At 33.7% G+C, this 21,406-nt stretch overlaps 1 protein-coding gene across 1 annotated transcript in view; it reads left to right on the forward strand.

Moving 5' to 3' along the window:
* Positions 1–3,092: 3,092 nt before the first annotated feature.
* LOC150094947 (cyanocobalamin reductase / alkylcobalamin dealkylase-like) overlaps positions 3,093–21,406 on the forward strand; it is a 70,294-nt gene continuing 51,980 nt past the window's right edge. The window contains exons 1-2 of the mRNA XM_090411155.1: positions 3,093–3,176; positions 7,823–8,017. Of these exons, the coding sequence (XP_090267281.1) occupies positions 3,093–3,176; positions 7,823–8,017 (279 nt within the window). The remainder of the gene's footprint in view (positions 3,177–7,822; positions 8,018–21,406) is intronic.

Genomic DNA, 21,406 nt, shown 5'->3' on the forward strand with positions numbered 1-21,406 from the left:
TTTTTTGCCAATCTTTCCCACTGATTTAACAGGTCTTGAGAGTTGAGAATTTCTTTCATATGCTTCAGAATGTATGCTGGTCTCACTAAACTCTCAAGTTTCTATTTGGGCTTTTGCAATATGGTAGTTGGACTTTATGGCAAGAATTTATTTTTGATTTCTTTCAGATAGATACTAGCTAAAAAATGAATTGCTCGTATATTTTCTTTGATGTATCCTCTAATTCTATGAAGGCCCACAAAAAAATCAAGGAAAATATAATACATAAAATAAAATATAATAGTACGTATCAAACTATAAAATGTCATAATGTGTGTGTGTATGAGGGAGAGTGATTAACAATTGTTAAGGGATCCCTATGAAATTGCGAAAGGGGGAGTCCTAAAACTCTGTAAAAGTTACTGAAACTTGTTGTGTGATGATAAGATAACCAAAATACTGGAATTGCAATAATGCACTCTCAACTGCATTTCAAAAATGCAGTTGAGAATTGGTACATGGAATTATTTATGAAGGAAATGAAATATTATGTTGATTTATGAACTGGAGACAGAGCTGCTTGTTACCTGAGGTGAATATATATCTGGTGAAATATCTAGTAAAATTCTCTCTCTCTCTCTGGAAGAATGTCTTTTACAAAATTCACTGTCATGCAGTCACCTTCTTACCCAGCTCATTGGGCTATCCCTGTTAATGAATATTTTCTATGATAAAGGATTTGATATAGAAAAGATATAAAAATCACTGGTTTAGATAGTTTAGAAACAGAAATTAGGTAAGTAAAATTAGTAGATCATAGTCTCTCTCTCTCTCTCTCTCTCTCCCTTTTTTTTTAAAGACTATTATGTACTAATCTAAAAAAGTTAATCTCATACACTGTTTTGCGACTTATTTATTTTAGGAAGATAGTTATTATTATTATTATTATTATTATTATTATTATTATTATTATTATTATTATTATTATTATTATTATTATTATTATTATTATTATTATTATTATTATTATTATTATTATTATTATGGGCAACTGCAAGGAGTCCTTAGACTCATCGAGGGAGGCCCTAACTTCATGTCAAAAACAACTATTCAACATTCACACAATATCTATCATACTTGCCTTTAACCCATTTACAGTTATGGCACTGCAACAGACTCTTTCAGTTTATTCCACTCATTCGCCACTCTCCAAGTAAAAAACCTAGCTTGAACACCTTTGCTAACCACACTCTTGCCCAGCTTCCATGGATGGCCCCTGCTCCTCTCACCACCACTCCTATTCTCAAAAATATCTTCTGAATTAATCTTATAGAAACCCTTCAATAATTTGAATGTCTCAATCATATCACCCCTTTTCCGCCTATCAACCAATTTCTGTAACCCACAAATCTTTAACCTGTTCTCATAAGGTTTATTCCATAGAATGCTATCATCTTGGTCACTCGTCTCTGGACCCTCTCCACCTCCTCCCCATCAAAAAGAAACCCTAGCGCCCAAATTTGGGTACAGTAGTCTAAATGGGGTCTTATCAAGGCTCGATACAGAGGAATAATAACCTGTTTGTCTCTGCTCGTCAAAGTATTTTTCAGCAACCAAGTGATTTGATGAGCTGATTTAGTTACGTTTGCGATATGCCCCCTAAACCTCAACTCCCTATCCACCAACACTCCAAAATCCCTGGCCTTATCAATCTTCTGCGAGTCCGGGGATTACAGTTCCACCAATGTGCTATACTGCTGTTAATTGTTTCACCCCAAAATGCATAACCTTACATTTTGTCACATTAAATTGACATCCATTCTCCTTAACCCAGTCATCCAAACTATCCAAATCATCCTGCAAAATTTTGACATTCCATGCATTTACTATTGCTCTACCCAACTTTGCATCATCAGCAAACAAATGAACAGTACCTCTCAGATCCTTTCCTATATCGTTAATGAACAAATTAAACAGTAGTGGTCCAGGAACAGACTCCTGTGGCACACCATTAGTCACAGGCGGTCTTTTGGACTCTTCTCCTGAATAAACCAATCTCTGATATCTCTCCATCAGCCACCCTTTTATCCATCTCACCAACCCTATATCTATCTCCATATGCTGCAGTTTACTGATTTGAATTCCATGTGGTATTCTGTCAAGGGCCCTAGCAAGGTCCAGTAGAATCACTGTAAACCCATTACCCTTATCCAGTTCAGCTGCCACTCTGTTATAAAACGTGAGCAAGTTACTGAGACATGATCTACGCTTCACAAAGCCATGTTGTCCTGCATACAGTTTCCCATTTTCATCTATCCATTCCTGTATTTTCCAATTGACCATTTTCTCCAAAACTTGACAACGATTCCTGATATGCTGATAGGTCGGTAATTTCCAATTACCGACCGATAATTCGGTCGGTAATTGCAGTCTTGGAACCGCCTTTATGCAGTGGAACTATATTCCCCTCTTTCCACCCCTTCGGGACTAACCCGACCCGAGATTCAAATTAAACAAAATCATCAAGGCACTGACAATTCTTTTGCCGCCTCACGTACGACACAAGCTGGTATATCATCCAATCCCACAGATGTGTTGACATTGAGGTTTTGTAATAGACTATTCACCTCCACTTCATTCATCAGAATTCCCGTATAAGCTTTTGGTTCCTTCATTCCTGCAATGTCACCACCTGGATGATATACTCTTGCAAAGTGCTCGTTCAGTAATTCCACTATATCGACTGATTCGCTTACCTCCCTACCATCGGCATTCTTTAAAATCATTCTGCCGTATACATAATTATTTATTTTAATTTTAATATAGTTTTGATTATAGTTTTAATGATAGTTTTAATTTTAAGTTTAAATAAAAAAATCGAATTTAATATTGTAAATTAAATTGTTCTAATGCCTCTGATATCTCTTGTTTTTTCATAAATATTTATAATATGGTTAATGTTTCGTAATGCGCCATAAAGATATAATTTTGATAAATTATCAATTGAAAAGGCTGGCTTCCTCTGGATTTATGAGATATTATAGTATATGTGTACGTGGCTTTTGTGAAGGTGGCGCGGCTAACAGTAAATAATTTTTCATGGTATGGAAGTCATGTGCGAAAAGCGTGTGAATATATTACTTTCAGATATTAAAGGATTGCTTGAAGATAATGGCTTTGAGTTGTATCCGTTTAAGGTAATGCCATGTTTCAGTTTATTATGCATATTTTTATTCTTTTTTTTTTTTTTTTTTCTCTCTCTCAGATGTGCGAATGTCTGCGGTTCAATGTTTATCAAGACCGCAGTTCAGCGCGACTTTTGATTTGGTCTTCTCAGCAAAGTTCACGGTGCGTCTAAATTTGTACAGTTATGCCACATTCCTTTTGGAAGAAAAAAAAATCATTCAAGCAAAAAATTACTATCCTCATGCCCTTGCTAATTACACAGTTTCTAGGGATCGACCCTAGAAACTGTAGTTATAAAGAGAACAGCATTAACCAAACCGAATCAACTAACATAAAGCGAACCTCATTTCCGGTTCTGGTTGGCCGAATGGTTATCGTGTCCGTTCCACGGCTAGGAAGCTGCTGGTTCGAATCACGCCATGGATGTTTGTGATTGCCCTACAAGCTCTGTGTAGAAAGGGAATTTGCGACCTCACCTAATTCTAGCAGAAGACTTTACTCCCAAAACCCTGTGAGGTACTGGAATGACCATACGGCGTCTGCGGACGTCAAACAGGAAATATATATATATATATATGTATGTATGTAGAGAATTTTTTACCTTCTCTAATCCTGAGATTTTTTATTTAATAAGGTCAAAGCACCTTATGGTAACTTGTTTTGGTAAAATATTTATAAGCTCTGTATTACTTAAAACTTAGTATTTCTTGGCCTGGCTCCCACTGACAAGACCTCAATAAAGGTCGAAACCGGTCTGGGTAGTGGCCCTCTTGCCTTTAATACATAGCATCATATATCTCCTTCAGGAGATGTGCTTTGCATTAAGGGTAAACATTAAGAATAGTGATCAGAGCTTATTCTACCACAAGTTGCCTTGACTTGAACTACCTGCAGGGTCAGCTAGACTTGCAACACTTGCATTTGCAAACTTGACTGACTTGTCTGTTTGCTTACTTGGGAAATGGAGTAAAAAAAACCAGGTTTATATTTAAAATAGCTTGGTATCTTTAACATATATATAGAGGAGCATATGAACGTAGGCCTGTTCATTGAGAACATGGTGGAGGGGTATCGCTAACAAATCAGAATTGCGACCGCGAAGTAATTTGTTAGGGAAGCAGTAATAGTCATTGTATTTGAGGCTGTATATCTTGTGGCATAGAGGGCTACAGTTCATATCAGTTTCTGCTATAAATCAGAATTGCAAAGTAAGATGGCTTTGTTTGGAATAACTAAAGAGAAAACTAAAGCTCTGAAATCAGTATTATGTCTGTTAATTGTGTGTTTTGCCTGTCAGTTTGTTTTGCAGAAGCAAAACAGGCATGCTAGCTGTATTGAAACAAACAGATGGTAGTACTATTGTATAAAGCATTAATCAAGCCAAACCTTTATTATTGTGTTCAGATCTAGTCACTGGAATTTGTAGCAGTTGAAGCACCTGCTGAGGCAGATAGCAAAAATAATATCAGGACTGTAGAACAATGAGGCTAGATTGAAGGCTGATTGTGGTAGAAAGGAGATGAAGAGGTGATATGATTAAGTTATTTAAGCTGTTGAGAGATATTTATTGGATCAACCATGGGGAGATTTTGCATATAGTAGAACAAGGGAAAGGACCAAGAACAAGTGGCCATCCCTGGAAGTTGCAAAAAGATATAGAGTTTTTTTGCATGGAGAATGGTGGGAGAAACAATTAAAAGAGAGAATGGTCTGACTGCCAACAGTGGACCAGTTTAAAAACTGTCATGAGAGACTTTTGCTAAGGCAGACCTCCTGCAACAAGCCTTGTGGCTTATTGGAGGTCCGTAATAATAATAAAGTCAACAAAATGAAAACTTTTCCAATTCCTTCTTTTTTTTTTTTTCCGGTTATTTTTGTTATTGAATCTTATGAGCTTCACATTACTTTATGATACAACAGTGTTACTTTTTTGTAAACCTAGTATCCCATTGCCATTTATGCTAATGATATCATTAGGAGTGTAAAAAAAAAATAAACAGCATGAACTAAAATATGCTACATAAGTAAGTGCAAAATACATGCAGTGCAATATTTCTGGTATAACATCTTAGCTAAGAATTACTGTAAACAATTTGTGAATACTCCACAATATTTACTCTTCAAATTAGAGTAGTATATAGTGACTTCTGCTACCTCATTTCTAAAAACCAAATTGACTAGCACTGATATTGTTTCAGTTTATAGTAAAAAAAAAAAAAAGTCAAATTATTAGCTAAATAAATATTATTACTACCAAGTAACTGACTTTTAGATGGTATCCATTAAATAAACAAGCATTGTTTGTAAACACCCAGCTTGTGGGTTGTCATTTGGCTGTTAATACTCAGACTTGTACAAGAGCATGTGCACTACAGTTTAAGGTGATCATTAAAAAGGTCATCATTGTTGTGAGGAAGGCAGGATATTTTTCTTTGGAAGGCCTGGGTTTGAATTTGAAAAGCAACAATGTTACTTTCATGAAAATCATTCATGCAATGAAAATTTACAAAAACTTAAATGAGTGGAAATTAACTGAGGAATAAGCAGGTGAGGCAGGTATTGATAACAAGTGCAGAAGAATGAAGCCTATTTCTGGCTTCTTTTCTCCTGTTTTTGTTCTATGAATAGCAGCAGAAGAAAAGGACATTATCCCTTCCCTCCTTGAATAATGCAGGAAAATGTTAGATGAATAGTTCTACATGAAAGTGCGTAATGTGGATGTGGCTGATAATTGTGGTGTTTAGCATTAATTGAACATGAAATTTAACTGAGGATATCAAAATCTTTATAACAAGTGCTCATTATTTGTCACTGTAATAAATTGGCTTATTTTATTATATAGATATGTGAACACTAATACAGTTTTAATTGGAACAGTTTCACTATGAAGGTGCACACTGATGATTCAACCTTCATAGTGAAATTTACTAAAATCTACGATGAGGTGAATTTCCTTTCATAATGTTTTCATGTTGCAGTCATTTTATCATAAATCTTTTGCATACAACACTAGCATTTTGTGTGTTGTGTGTGTGTTCTGATAGGTTGTTTTTACAAGTTGTCAAGACCTTTTAAAAGCTTAAAAGAATCTTATCATGTCTCCAAGATTTAACTGGAAACTTAATACAGTTACCTAGAAATCAGTTTATTATTGAAAATGCATTTTGAACAATCTTGTAGAACAGGGTTTTTCAAACTGTGTTCCGCGGAACACTAGTGTTCTGCGGAAGGTAAATAGGTGTTCTGCGAGAAGTTCTGGAATTTGTCATTTTAGTTTTCTAAGCATTTTTCATGAATAAATATTTTATAGTTGAAATATTCTGAGGAGAATAATACTCGTGAATATGTCGAAAAACTCAGACCCAGAACCCCTAAAAACATCTGTGTATCGTTAATTTTCACACATCGAAACATTTCAACATTTGGGAAAGGGAATACCGCTGTTTATGACGGGTCATAAAAATTGCCTGCAAGCGGATTATAACAATGTGTGGCATATCCTCTGTTCTCAAAACTGAAGGAAATGACATCTGTGTAGCAAATGTCAGTGACCAAGCGGCATATTAAACATGGAAATATTCATGAATTATCGTTAATTTTCACACATCGAAATCTTTCAACAATCAGGAAAGAGAATACCGGCGTTTATGACCGATCATAAAAAATTGCCTGCATGCCGATTACAACAATGGGCGGCGTGTTCTCAAAACTGAACGAAATAGCATCTGTGTTGCAAATGTCAGTGACCAATCAGCAAGGAAGTATAAAGAAAATTTTTCCACTAAGATTGAAGGTCAATGTAGTCTGTATCTGGTTCTCAGATCTAGTAATACTGAATACTTTCTTTGCAAGTTCGTATTGCAGTGTGTAAGTGCTTGTTCTGAAACCGGAGTGCTGTGATTTTTTAAAAGTAATAGGAATACAGATTTAAATTCTAATATGAATAAGAGACAAGGCACTTTGTTTAATTTTGGTATTAAGAAATCTATTATTGAAGGTGTTTGTGACGGAACAGATAGTGAGTCATCCACCTCAAGTCTACAAAGATCTCCAGGATGTACAAAAGGAGGGGAAAACTACCAGCACACAGGAGAAAAAGTCTGCATTCACTCGTATTTATAATAGTATTATAAATATATTTGGTGATCAGAATAGGATATGTCAATTAAAATCAGCACAAATTAATTAAAACATCAAATAAATTAAACTTTAATTGATGTTTATTTAATTAATAATTAATTTTCCATCATTAATTGTTAATAAACATTAGCTAAATTACCAATTAATTATTAATTAATACATTACAAAATAATCAAGGTGTTCCTTGAAAATTTCAGGATTTGTGAAGTGTTCTGTCGTAGAAAAAGTTTGAGAAACCCTGTTGTAGAACATGTTCTTTTCTTTTATGTCGAATACATAACTTAAAGATTGTTATTTTTCCATATAAATGCCTCTTTCAGTAAGTGATGCTAATATGAAAACATTGAAGTTAGGCGAAAAGAATTATGCTTTTAGTAAACTGAATCTGTATCTTTTCTAGGATGTACAGAACATGTAAATAAATTATTATAATTACTATGAAAAGTAGAAATTATAAAATTGTGAATTTAATATTAATAGTCAGATACTGAAACAGGTTTCTTTTTCTTAATTATAGATTGGATGGTATAATGAATATGTCCAGCCTGTTTTTCATTTGCACTATTATCCTGATACACTTGCTTTCTTGGTAATTAGTACCCCCAAGATGTTTGAAAATGCTTTTAAATCTTTCATAGAAAATAATAAGTTGAGTACTCTTAAGGATCCCATTGATGAGTGCATGATTTTTTATTTAAAGAAAATTCAAGAGGTAAGGGTATTCACATTCTATACCAAATTCAGATTGAATAACAAATACAATTTTTGGTTAAAGAATAATGTGTATCAATTATAATTTTGTTAAAGATAAGTTACAGGGAACAAGGCATGAAACTTTTGTCCATGTTATTCAGTGCTACTTTGCCCATTAACATTAATCAACAGCCTTGACCTTGAATATCGTGATGTTCATCATTCAAAGAGATTGGCAACCTTGTTTTAAATACTCAACAACAATTGGTTTTATGATCACCCCCCCCCCCCCCCATTATATTTCAGAGCCCTTTGAGCGTTGTTTTTGTTAGTATGTTTGAAACTATTTATAATGTCAATATTATAATATTGACATTGTAATATCTTCATAATATCTAAATTTATAAATTAAAGTTCAAAAACATTCAGTGTGAGATCCTCATTTAATCCTCTCATATGGAAACCTCTGTGACCATTATTTACATAATATGTATCGTAACCCCTTAAACTCATTCACTGACAAAGCACTGGACTGCCTATAGTTCACTCATTCATTCACCACTATGCAAAAACATTCTAGTCCTAATGCTTTTGTTAACCATTCTCTTGAATGGTTACAACTTCAAGAGGTGATACCTTTCTTCCCTCCTCTCATATGATATATTGGAACATTTCTTTAACATTTGCTTTATTAACTTAAATCTCTATCATATTTCCTCTTTACTGCCTATCAATTAAAACTTTGTAACCCACAAGCCTTTGGTCACAGAGAACAAACTAAGACTAATCACCATTTTGGCCTCTCACCTCTGGATCCTCCTGCAGCACTTACACATCACCAGGAAGCGAAATTTATACAAGTAATCTAGATATGGTTTTATCAAAGCCTCATATACAGAGTAATCAACATTCAAGCAATCCTTTTGCTATTTTGCTCACTTTTTGCTTTGTGCCGTCTGAATTTCAAATTTATCTACCATTCCTCCCCAAATCTCTATCCTTCTCAGTTGAGAGACGTAATTTTAATGGAACCTGTGATGTAGCGATCAAGAAAGAAAACACATTAGATGTAGTAAATAATGGTAATGAAATTAGTACAAATATTTCATATTGAAAACTAACAGTACATCATAATCAGTGTGTGAACCATTGTATTCTTCTCTCTGAACAAACAAGCAGTTCAGAGAGAGAGAGAGAGAGGAATATAAGCAAACACAACAATCAGTTAAACAAAAACAACAGTTGCCACACACACACACACACACACACACTAGAAGGATTATATCAAATATATAATAAATCATTTATGATATTTATATAAGATGAGAATCTACCATACTTTTTTAAAAAGAGAGAGAGGAAGAGAGAGAGAGAGAGTCAATCACTCAGATTTAAATTAAGCCATATAATAGGGCTCCAGAATGTTCTTTGAAAAGATTTTCATATTTAAAACTGCTTCTATGGAGAAGGCAAGTCTCGTTCCAAAGGATACTGTGTTTTGGTATAAGTACCGTGTTGTGCAAGACCAGACTTTACAGGTTTGGATCAGTATTTGAAGGTATTTAAGTGTTGATCTTCTAATCTTTTTTCCACGGATGGCCTGTTTATCTGTATTAAAGTATATTAAATTATAAACGCAAAAAATCCGGTAAACCCCAGCCAGAGACAGGTGAAAGTTATGTTCTTTTGTAGTTGGGAAGAGATCAGAAATTATGTCAATAAGAAAATGTGTAAGTATCAGGTGAAATTTCAAGATTCTTATCCTTGTCAATTTCCTACAGTGCAATTCCATTAATATAATATAGTACATAACTTGTAATGCCATATGCCATTCTTTCTTTCTCTCTCTGTAAACCTTTGCCATACACATCCCCCTCACCCCTCCTTGCAAAACCAAAACATCTGAATTTCCCTTTTGAATGTATCTATGATCTGAGGAAGGTACATCATTTTTTAAGTGCTCCTATGAAGATGAGAAAATTTGTGACACAGAAATGGCAGTCCCCTCCCTTCCTCTCCCGACAAATTAGACTGTCAAAGAAGACCGTCTGGGTTAGATTATAACTACCTTATCCTGGTAAAAATTATCTTTAGACATACCATGCCATTCAGTCTAACACACTGATAGAAGATATTTTGATAGTGCCCTTCTTAAGGTGATTACTCAAATGTTATTGGATACTCCTGTGTTTAGAAATTATAGTCAGCTCTCTCTCTATAGCAAATTTGTAGCAACCCCAAGAAACTGTTATAGTCAATAGTTTCTGTAGTGAATTTCTTTTAGAATAGCATTTACCTTGCCTTTTGTGAGTAGTGGATTTATAATAAGTATTGGCTATATTGAGAGATTTGACCATATTGGATGTAGATATAGGGTGTGGACATCTAGGCAGTGAGAAAATGTTAGACAGAGGATAATCAAATATACTTTTGTTATGTACTGAGGAGTTTTTATAAGATTAATTCAGAGGAAATTTTTCAGAACAGGTATAGTGGTGGGAGAACTAGGGACCATCCATGGAAACTGAGTAAGAGCGTAGTTAGCAAGGGTGTTAGAACTACTTTTTTGCTTGGAGAGTGGTGAATGAGTGGAATTGGTTGCTGGTCTGTTGTGGGTGCCATGACTGTGAATGAGTTCAAAGCAATGTATAATAGATACTGTGAAAATGCTGAATAGTTCTTGACATGATGTTTAGGGCCTCCCTCGATAAGTCTAAGGACCCCTTGGAGTTGCCCATAATAATAATTGATTTCAGAATATTTCTGAGTTTCCCCAGATGATAAAAATGTTGGTTTAAATTCCAAATTAAATAATTTAAAATTTTGAAAATCCACTTAGTTGTGGAGTAGAAGGATTCAGCATTATGGAAAAGTAATTCTTTTAAAACTGTTCAAATTTGTTAGAAGTACTGAACTTTTTTGAATCATGTTCTTAAGAAGGATAACCTCAGTTGATAGACTTAATTGATGATTGTGATGGCAGAAAAGAATATTTAAAATCAGTTAGAATTCATGTCAACCAAAACAAAGTGTCCATTACAATCACAATGCCAGTGATATTCTTTGAATATAACATCGATACAAAGTGCAAGATGGTTGATGTGTTTCATTCACATGGATGAAATACTTGGAGTGCTTAAGGGTCAAAGCTATATAACTGGGAGGAAACCTCCATGTACCCTTTTAAGGAAATAGAGAACTGACCAAGGCTTCTGATTTAATGTCCAATCCTCATCTCATGGTGCACCCACCCTGTTAGGTATCTACCCAGATACTGAACAATTTCCGTACTGAGTGTTCCTGGTAAGATTTATGCAAGTATACTTGATAAGAGAAATTGTGGAATGGAAGCTTGGTGAAGAACAAGATAGATTCAGATCAAATAGAAATTGTGAGGATCAGATTTTCACTTTAAGACAAATTGTTGAGAAATCTTGAAAATATAACAAGGAATTGTGTGCTAAAATTCAATAAAACTTTAAAAAAAATGCTGCAAATATAATACATGATGGTTTATTTATTTTCAGTTACAGTCTAGAAATTATTGAACAAAGAAACAACAACTACTAAACGAATACTATACTGACATCGAAGTTCGCGGTATCTCTCAGATACAATTTACTATTACTTTCACATCTATCATTCTCATCATCGAACTCGAGTAAAATTCATTGAATCTCTTCAACATCTGATGGATTATCCAATCAATATATTTTTTCAGCCATTTTCAATGGTAAATAAAAAAAAAAACACAACTAAACCAATACTATACTATACTATACTGACATCGGAGTTTGTGGTATTCTCTCATATACAGTTTACTATCGGATATCACACACCTTTACATAACACGTGTTAAACCAAAACTGACCACATAAACAGTGTGGAATATCACTCGTAATATGTGCATGTGCAGCTAGTCATGATCTCCAAGCTATACAGTGGATATGTGTAATAATATTTATATCAAACAATTTGTATCTGTCAGATCAGCCGTGACCTCTGCAGGGTTAAACCAGTCCTCCCAATTTTTTTTGTCAGGGAAAACAGTGCAAAGTCAGCTACTGGAACATACCTCAATTCAACATCAGCAGAATTCAAGATTGGTACTGTCACCTTAAAAAGCATCAGTGGAAAAGAAATGGAACTAGCAGAACAGTTGGATAAGTATCAGATCAACATAATAGGCATGACTGAAACAAAGAAGACAAACAGATGCAATCATTCTAAGCAACAAATATAAAATGTTATATTCAGTCAATAACAAACGGGAAAAGCTATAGTATTTAACACTACAAACGAGAATAATAATCTCGAATGGAAGGTTATATCAGTTAGATTGATGTGGACAAATATCCAAATGGAGAACTGGGCAATGAGACTTATTTGTGCTTATAGTCACATAGAAGGTCTACTAAGGAAGAAGTGGAGGAATTTTTTCAGTTATTAGAGAAGGCAGCTGACAACAAAAAAAGGGAAAAGTTTGGCCTTGTTAGAGATCTAAACAGCTCAGTGGGAAATCGTTACCAGACATATAATTTTTTGCAAAAATTTGGAGAAAAATGTGATGCTAATAATAATGGTAAATGACTGCTGGATTTCTGTTCAGGACATAGATTAATTATTACTGACACCATGGTTCAGCATAAAAATGTGCACAAATTCACATGGAGAGAAGATGCAAGAAATAAGAAAAGTCTTGTTGACTATGTTATAGTTGATAACAATGTTTTCCCATGGTTCAGGACACAAGAATATACAGAGTATTGAAATAGGAAGTGACTACTACTTAGTTTCTAGCAGGATAAAATCAAATTTCATATTAAAAAAGAGTATGTAAGAAAGTTTTAAAGCAAATCAAAGTTGAGCAGTTTTCAGAGGTGAATATACAAGCATCATTGAATTAAAAAATGAAAGAGTTTGAAAAAAATGCCCAAACCTTGGAGATTCATTAGCAAACCCTGAAAAAAACATTGATAGATTCAGTCAGAGAGGCATGTGGTGAAGTAACATGCAAGGATAGAAAAATCAGATCTCCATGTTGGACTCTGGAAGTTAGAGGTAGTCAAGCAAAAGAAGAAAGCATATGGAAAGTTCCTGGCAAGGAAGTTAGCTTGTGCTCTTAGAGAAAAACAGAGAAAAATACAAGAAAGCAAAGCATTGTGTAAAACTAGCTAAACAAAGGTTATGGGAAGACTTTGGTAAGAACATAGAAATTAAATATCAGGAAGGTGGTAAAATATTCTGGAGGCTATTGAAAAAGCTTAGAAATGGAGAAAAGAGTACTGTAAAAGAAATCAGATATGATAAAGTCTAAAACTGAAGATAAAAAAGATAATCTAGATGTCTGGAGTAATTACTTTGAAAGACTACTAAATGAAACAGTGTCAGCACAGTCATAAAAACTCCCAACAGGAATGCAGTCAGGAATACATATCCATACTTGAAGTAGAAAAAGTTCATCAAAAACCTGAAATGTGGAGAGGCATTTAGAGTAGATGAAATTCGACTAGAAATGCTCAAATATGGAGGAATAAGTTTTACACTGGCTGCATTGCATAATTCAGAGGGAGTGGTCAGAGAGTCGAATTCTGGATAATTTGAACAGAGCTTTTATAATATTTTTCTTTTCTATAAAAAGAGAAATAAAACAATGTGAGAATTAGAGATATTTCCCTACTGAGTGTTCCTGGTAAGATTTATGTAAGTACACTTGATAAGAAAAATTGTGAAATGGAAGCTTGGTGAAGAACAAGATGAATTCAGACCAAAAAGAAATTGTGAAGATCAGATTTTTACTTTAAGACAAACTGTTGAGAAATCTTGGAAATATAACGAGGAATTGTATTCAAGTTTTGTAAATCTGGAAAAGTCATATGACAAGGTGCCAAGAGGAAAGCTCTTCAAAACACCACAACTATGTGATGTAAATTGGATATTGAGCAATACATATTCTATTTAAACTTTAAGTCAGCAGTTAGAATTGAAGGGGGTACAGGAAGATAGTTTCATGTTAAAACAGACGTGTGTCAAGGGTGCACATTATCTCTGTTGCTATTATCTATATGGATCATATTATGAAGGAAAGTGGTATTAAATCTGATATCAAAATTGCCTGATGTTAATCTTAGCTAGCTGTTTACTTCTGAATAAATTCAGTACAAGTCTGCAAGATTCCCTGAATAAATTAAATAACTGTTGCAATAAATTTGATATGAAAATCAGCAATAAAAAGACACAATGAAAACAGGCAGAAACATTGAAAACTTGAACATATCCTGAATAGTGAGCTTATAGAACAAAAAAAAAACATTTTGGCTATTTAAGCACAGGTAGGAAGTGCTTAATAAATGCTTTATATAGAATAAGGAAGAAATTAGTCAAAACACTAAGTTAGCTGTATACAAGAAAGTATTCAAACCAATTTTAACTCATGGATCTAACAGCTGGGTTAGAAATAAAACACATGATCAAAGACTGGAGACTTCAAATAGAGTTCTGAGAAAGATTAGTAGAGTGAACAGATGGCATTAATGCTACTGTCATGCTAAAAATAAGGATATTAGGAAAGAACTTGCTATTGTTAGCATTCAGAAACGTGCTAGCAGAGCTATTCTCGTGTGGTATAATTAAGTGGAATGGGAGAGAGGAAAGATAAACAAAACAAGTGTTCTTTGCCAGGTTAATAGGAAAGAGATCCAGAGGAAGATCAAGATGTAAATGGATTGATACAGTAAAAAAGTGCCTTGAAAGACAGAAATATAAGAACAACTGATAATGTTAGATGGAGTTTTGACAGATAGGATTAATTTTTAGGAACATCGTTGATCAGAAGTTAGTAATGGCATAACTTTATCATGTAGTACTATCATAATTATCCTGTACACCTTCTGAGGGTATATATATCAGAAGTTGGATGATAAAGGAGGTACAAATCAAGAGCAGTAAAATTTGCTCAATTACTTTTAATTAGATATTAGATGCTCATGACAAAAGTTAGAAAATGACTGTTTCTATATCCATAAAAGCATCCAGAATTTAAGGTTTTATCCATCTCATCTGATTGTATTTTAGCTTCATTATCATAATCTGCAATAGTCTGATGATGCACACAATTTTATTATTCATTTCCTGTCACCAATTTTGTTTCATATTATTTTCTAGGTCTCTGTTCATGATTCTGTAGAAGCCACATAAACAAAAGATAAAGAATATTGAATTGGAAAGACAAGTTGTATTGAAATGAGTTAAGAATAAAACTTTTGGAATCTAAATGCTGAAGAAATATATGAGAAAGGATATAATACACAAACAACAGGTTGTCTCAGTAGGAATCTGCAACATACTGGTTTGACTGTGTTTAATCCTGTACTTTACTAAAATGATTCTAGGTTTTCCAATGAGGCATATTCTAACATCCACTTTTTATACATCGTTGCAAGAACTGCTGTTGAAAAATACCAATGGTAAATTCATAAGTACTTTGTTCCTGATTGACAACTTTGATATACACTGATGTCTGTAAGAAAGTGAATGATTTTGTGTTGTACCTGGAGGTAACAGTAATGAAGAGAAATATTAGATAGGACACACATGCACAATACTACTGGAAGAATCTTTCAAACTTCAGGAGTTTATTATACAGTGGGCATGTCATGGTCCAGTTAGGTGATATAGCTTTTGCAGTTGTTAACCTCCCTACCGGCTAGGACGTCTATAGACGTCCAACTAAATCTGGATATGATTCAGCCCACCTGTTTAAAGAACCTGGATAAGAAGTGCAATTTAACTGTCATGTCCATTAGAAGGTGTGATAAACCCTCACGCTGAAGAGAACGGTTAATCGGATTATCTCCCGTTCGTAGCTGCCTCTCAGTTGCCTATAACAAGAAACGGACTTTCTTGTTCCATGCTGGTTAACTGGATTTTAGTTATATATGATAGACTAAAAATAGAGAAATTATTTATATTTTTGTTTTCTCTTTTTATTGTACAATACAATTTTAATTTCTGGAGACAAAATAAAGGTCTTGCATAATTTCTTCACTTAAATATTGCCTTACCTTGGAGAACCAATTTAATTTTTTATTTTTTTGCGCTAATTTTTTTCTAATCGCTTACTAGACGAAAGATTTTTCTTTGTTCTCGAAGAAATTAATTCACGATAATTATTTGAAATATTCTTTTAAAAAAAGAAAAGAAAACCAGCTGCCGACGTTCCAGAGTATATTAATTTTATTTTTGTACAAAACCATCGAAATCGAATAATACTTAACAGATTTCCTTTAGGACACGCTTGAGCAACTTTGCTTTATAGAGAATAACATGAAATTCTTTAATCATATTACTTAAATTTTTTCTTCATGTTGTATAGTAATCTGTACTTTCACTTTCTTGGTTTCCTTGTATAATTGGTCATTACAAAATGAAATTAACAGTTATGATTTAAATTTATATTTTCTGCATAATTCAGATATTTTATTCTCCAATTTTTAAAGTAAGCGATACATTTGCTTATTTTTATCATTCAAAATATGTATATCAAATGTGAAATTTCATTTCCATATTTTTACAATAGAATTGAACTTTATTTCGCCTCTGATAGTTGAACCCCCCCCCCCGTTGCATTACTATCACACACCCGAAAACTATATAGGTAAAAAAATAGGTACGGTTTTTATTTAATTTGTTATTTTTCTCTAGTAATTGTTCCATTTTCTGATGAAAATCTGTCAGAAATGTAGATCACTCTACATTCCTGAGAGAGACTTGAGTATCGATGAAAGCCTTATGCCATTCAAAGGTGGACTGAAATGTAAGCAGTATATTCCCAAAAAGAAAGCGAAGTATGGAGTAAAATTTTTTATGCTTTGCGAATCGGAAAGTGGATATCTTTGGGATTTCAAACCTTATACAGGAAAGCAAACTGTAATCGAGCACGATAAATATTCGGATCTCCCCTTGTCAATGCATGCAGTAATGCAGTTACTAGACCCTTTACTGGGGAAAGGTTACTGCATTATAATGGATAATTACTATGTATATGTCCTGAACTCGCTGATTTGCTTTTACAGCATCGTACAGATAGTTATGGTACTGTAAATGCAAAAAGGCGAGATATGCCTCCAGATCTGGCTTCAGGAAAGCTATCGAAGGGGGAAATCCGAACTTATCAACGAGGGAAAATCTTTGCCCTACGTTGGAAAGCCAAAAAAGATGTTTTTCTGCTATCTTCCCTGCACAATCCATCAACGGAATCCGTGGAGAAGCATGGTTTGAAGAAAGAAAACCCATTGCTGTGTGTGCATACAATGACACTATGGGTTGAGTCGACAGGTGCGATCAGCAGCTATCATTCTACTCTGTAATGAGGAAACAGCATAAAAAATATTACAAAAAAGTGTTTGGACATGTTATTTGAATTTTGAAGTGTTTGGATTTTGTTATTTGGAACAGTTTCCTCCTGTACAAGAAAAAATGTTTGTCTACCATAACATATCTAGAATACAGAATAGAAATTGCGAAAGCATTGCTGCATGCACATGCACCTTCTTCAGCAAGCAGAAAAACAGGAAATCCTGCCAGACATCTGAGGTTGAACGCTGCTAACTCCAACCATTATCTCGAAAATCTACCACCAACGGCTAATAAAAAAAAAAACTTGCACGCAAATATTATGTATGTAATAAAAAAAAAAATATCAGAAAGGAAACAAAAATCTGGTGCCCTGAGTGTAAAACTGCTTTGTGTGTTTACCCTTGCTTCAAGGTGTTCCACGCTGTTCAAGAATTTTAAATTCTGAACAGTATGAAATAAAAAATGTTTGTTTTCTAGGCCATCAAAACAGTCCATTTCAGGGCTACAAATATTGATAGAGGGATACCCGAATGCACTGTTTCTTTTTCATCTTGAAGGCTAATTTTTAAGTTATTTTTATGACACAGAGAAACTGGAAAGAGTATTCCAGGTAAAGTATTTCATCAAAACAATAAAAAATAATGAAATAAAATCTACCCTATATATATATATAAAATGATAAGCCTTTTTATGTCATGTTTATCGAAACGTTTTGAAACTCAGGGGCTACCCTGAGTGTCGAGTCATCAGAATTCAGGGGCGGAACCCCCTTTCGAGTTATCACAATTGAAGGAGAACTGGTCTACCATACTGGAACACGGGGGGATTGGGCATACCCCCTAGTTAATAAATGAAATATATGAATAATAACGGGAACATTTTCACCTTGCCAACGCTCAACATTGATATGATATGGGTTCCAAATTTCTTGTTTCGGAGATGTATATATATATATATTACAAAGTTTTGTAATAAAAATTTCTGCTGCAATGAAGTTTGGCAGAATCAACAATATTATTACTACCTTATTTCTGTTTCTCGTGTGGGAGAAAAACGGTAAAATGTCACTCTTATAATTATATGAGATGTTATAATGGCAAAAATAGTAAGAAAAGTCATTTGCACTTTCTCTTCAAAACACAAAGAAAGAACATTGTAAATTCATCCAGTGGAAAAGAAAGTACTACATATTTTTCTCCTGTTATCTTATTTTTTTTCTTGTACTACAAAGAAGAAATCACTGCATATAACATGAAGTCTGCTGGAGGGAAAAAAATCTGGAAATTGGTTACATTATAACGAATAGAGAAATCATGTCAGAAAAATTATTCACGTAAGATTCTAATCTCAGCAGACATAACATTTTCTTCTAGATTAGATATCTAAAGTAACTGAACCTTTGCTACTATTTTACACTAAAATGAATGGGTATGTTCCCCAAGTGATTTACGTTTGGAACAGCTGTCTTGCGAACGATTTATGAAATAAATTATCTGAAATATCCGCAGATTGATTAGGTCTATACCCCCCCCCCCCCCCAAAAAAAAAGAAGATTATGAAACGCATATGCACCTTTCCTTTGAAAATAATTCAAATCCTCTTTTTCAAGATAATTGTATGATTTAATTTCTAAGTTTTGATAATAAAAGTGAAACTGATCATTATAAATTAAGCAATTATTTTGGCATAAATAATGTATAAGCATGTAAACGAAATATCAGTATTTCTGTTAGGATATAGGTAATCAACAATCGAAAAGGAAACGACATTCTTGACATATTCTGCACTACAGCCTGAGGCACTTTAGTGTTCTCCCCTTTCTTCTCAATAGCACTGAGAGTAATAAGCCTTCAACTTTTCCTCCAGCTAAGAGGATATTACCAAGTATTTAGAAGACGTAGATTATTTCAGAAATAGCTTTCAGCAGCAGCAGAAGTAATATTTAGATTTTTTTAAAGAAAAACAAACACAAATAATACTACTGAACTTTCTTTTGTGTGGTATGCATATAAACAATTTTGCATTGGTAAAATATAGCTTATTATTTCTAAAATTTCACATAATGTCAGCGGACAGTAGAACAGCTGGTTTTAGATTGCAAATAAATAGAACAGAATTAGAAGCTTCAGGATACAATCTGATTGCCGTATATCTTTTGTCAAAATGGTAAAATGAAGTAATTGATTTTGAATGCTGTCTAGAAAAGCTTTCAAACCTGTATAGAAATTTAGAGTAGTTATGCAATTCAGTTCCAGGAGAGAATAAGGAGGGGGGGGGGGGGCATTAGAAAATCTTCAAAACGAGCAAAAATGTTGAATCATTCCGTATATGATATTTTTCACATTATATTTTCAACATATCTACGAGGTTATGCACTAGATATTATCGTAATATGCATAATACAAATAAATAAATAAATGACGAAGGCAAAGAATCACTGCTAAAATATCATTGAATATAAATTTTTGAAACCAAAAAGACACGATCGGAAACCAAGCAATGCAATTTAGCATTTTAACATTTTTTTTTTATTTTGTCTTTATGAATAACAAAAAATCGTTTCTAAATCTGAAATGTGATGATACATATAATGCTATTTCGCTAGAAACGAAAGAAAAAGGACATATTTATTTCAATAAACGTTGTTTAAAAATATAAATATTTGACATAATATTTTCAAAGCAAACATTTGAAAATTCTAAAATTCGAAAAAAAATTATTCAATTATTATACGTAAAGTGAAAGAACAATCAGTGCAACTCTTCCGGTGCACTGATTTGTAGAATAAAATACACCAAATTTACTATCACTAAATAGATTCATTGCAAAAGCTGATCAGTGGTCATTTCAGGATTGATTTTTTTCGCATATGTGAAATTCGTTTCAATTTTTGGGAAGAGACACAATAAATCATTTTAGAGGCAAGAAAGGTCAAATAACTTAGGACAGTAAATGAAATTCTAAGCAACACAATAGACGTAAAGACAGGGCGAAGGGACACAAAAGTCACTCACCAACAGTTAATCCACTAATGGCTATAGAATAGCCGGAACGAGATTAACGGCGGAGGAAGGTAATGGCATGATAAAAGGTAGAATGCCGACGAAGTTTCGAATCATAAAAAAAGCTAGGGAGTGTTGAATATTTCATCCACACCGGCCGGTTGGGAAGTTAATGGAACTTTGTAAACAGTGTTTATCAAACTTATAATGCACTGTTCCTTTGATCTCTACAAAGCCATTATAGTGTGAGGAGTTGATTGCAATTTCTTGTTCAACAGAGCAGTCATCGAAAATAAAAAGTGCTCTCTCTCTTTTATGAACTTGATCATTATTCAGTATTTATTGTGCAAACATTTGCTTTGAGCTCTTCAATAATTTTTAATAGCAATCTGAGGAAGAAATATGGCAGACAATTGTTACCATCTCATGGTAGTTAAAACTAGATTGTTTGAAATAACGTGAATCAGGTTTTTCTTGCGCAGTGAGAATAAAAAACTGACTTTCTGGGAAATAAACCCTTGCTTGCCCATGCCAGATATTGACTAACTCAGGAACTGGGCTTAGAAAAAGTGCCTCTAGTTGGCAACTAGAATCAAACTTATAATGGTGTTTTTGTTCATATGGCCTTGTATTATGGATACAGACACTATTTACCTAGGACTACACAGACTGATCAGTTGAATTTATATCCATGAGCCTGTTCCTATCCTTTAAAAATACAAAACACAAGTAGGCCTGTATACTACTTGCTGCAATCCTTTTAATTTATCTCTGCTATATTTGTTCTTTAGAACGAACTTCCTCTTCTAGATTCTCCCAGAATTACATTCTGCATTTGTTTAAGGCAAATATCAAAACATTCTCCTTGTTTATTCAACTTTTATCATTCGTGTATAGCATTAAAACTTTTCAAATGTTTTCTGTACTAAATAACTATGGGATATTAGGAACCAACTTGGGCCTAGGACAAGGGGTTAGCATACTTGTCTTAAATCATTTGATAATAATCAACAAAGACTTTTGCTTTAAAGGATTTTTTTCCATATGTG

This window comes from Typopeltis vanoorti, chromosome 21, assembly GCF_054136105.1.
Source record: "Typopeltis vanoorti isolate ZY-2024b chromosome 21, IOZ_Tvanoo_1.0, whole genome shotgun sequence".
NCBI classification, from domain to species: Eukaryota; Metazoa; Arthropoda; class Arachnida; order Uropygi; family Thelyphonidae; genus Typopeltis; species Typopeltis vanoorti.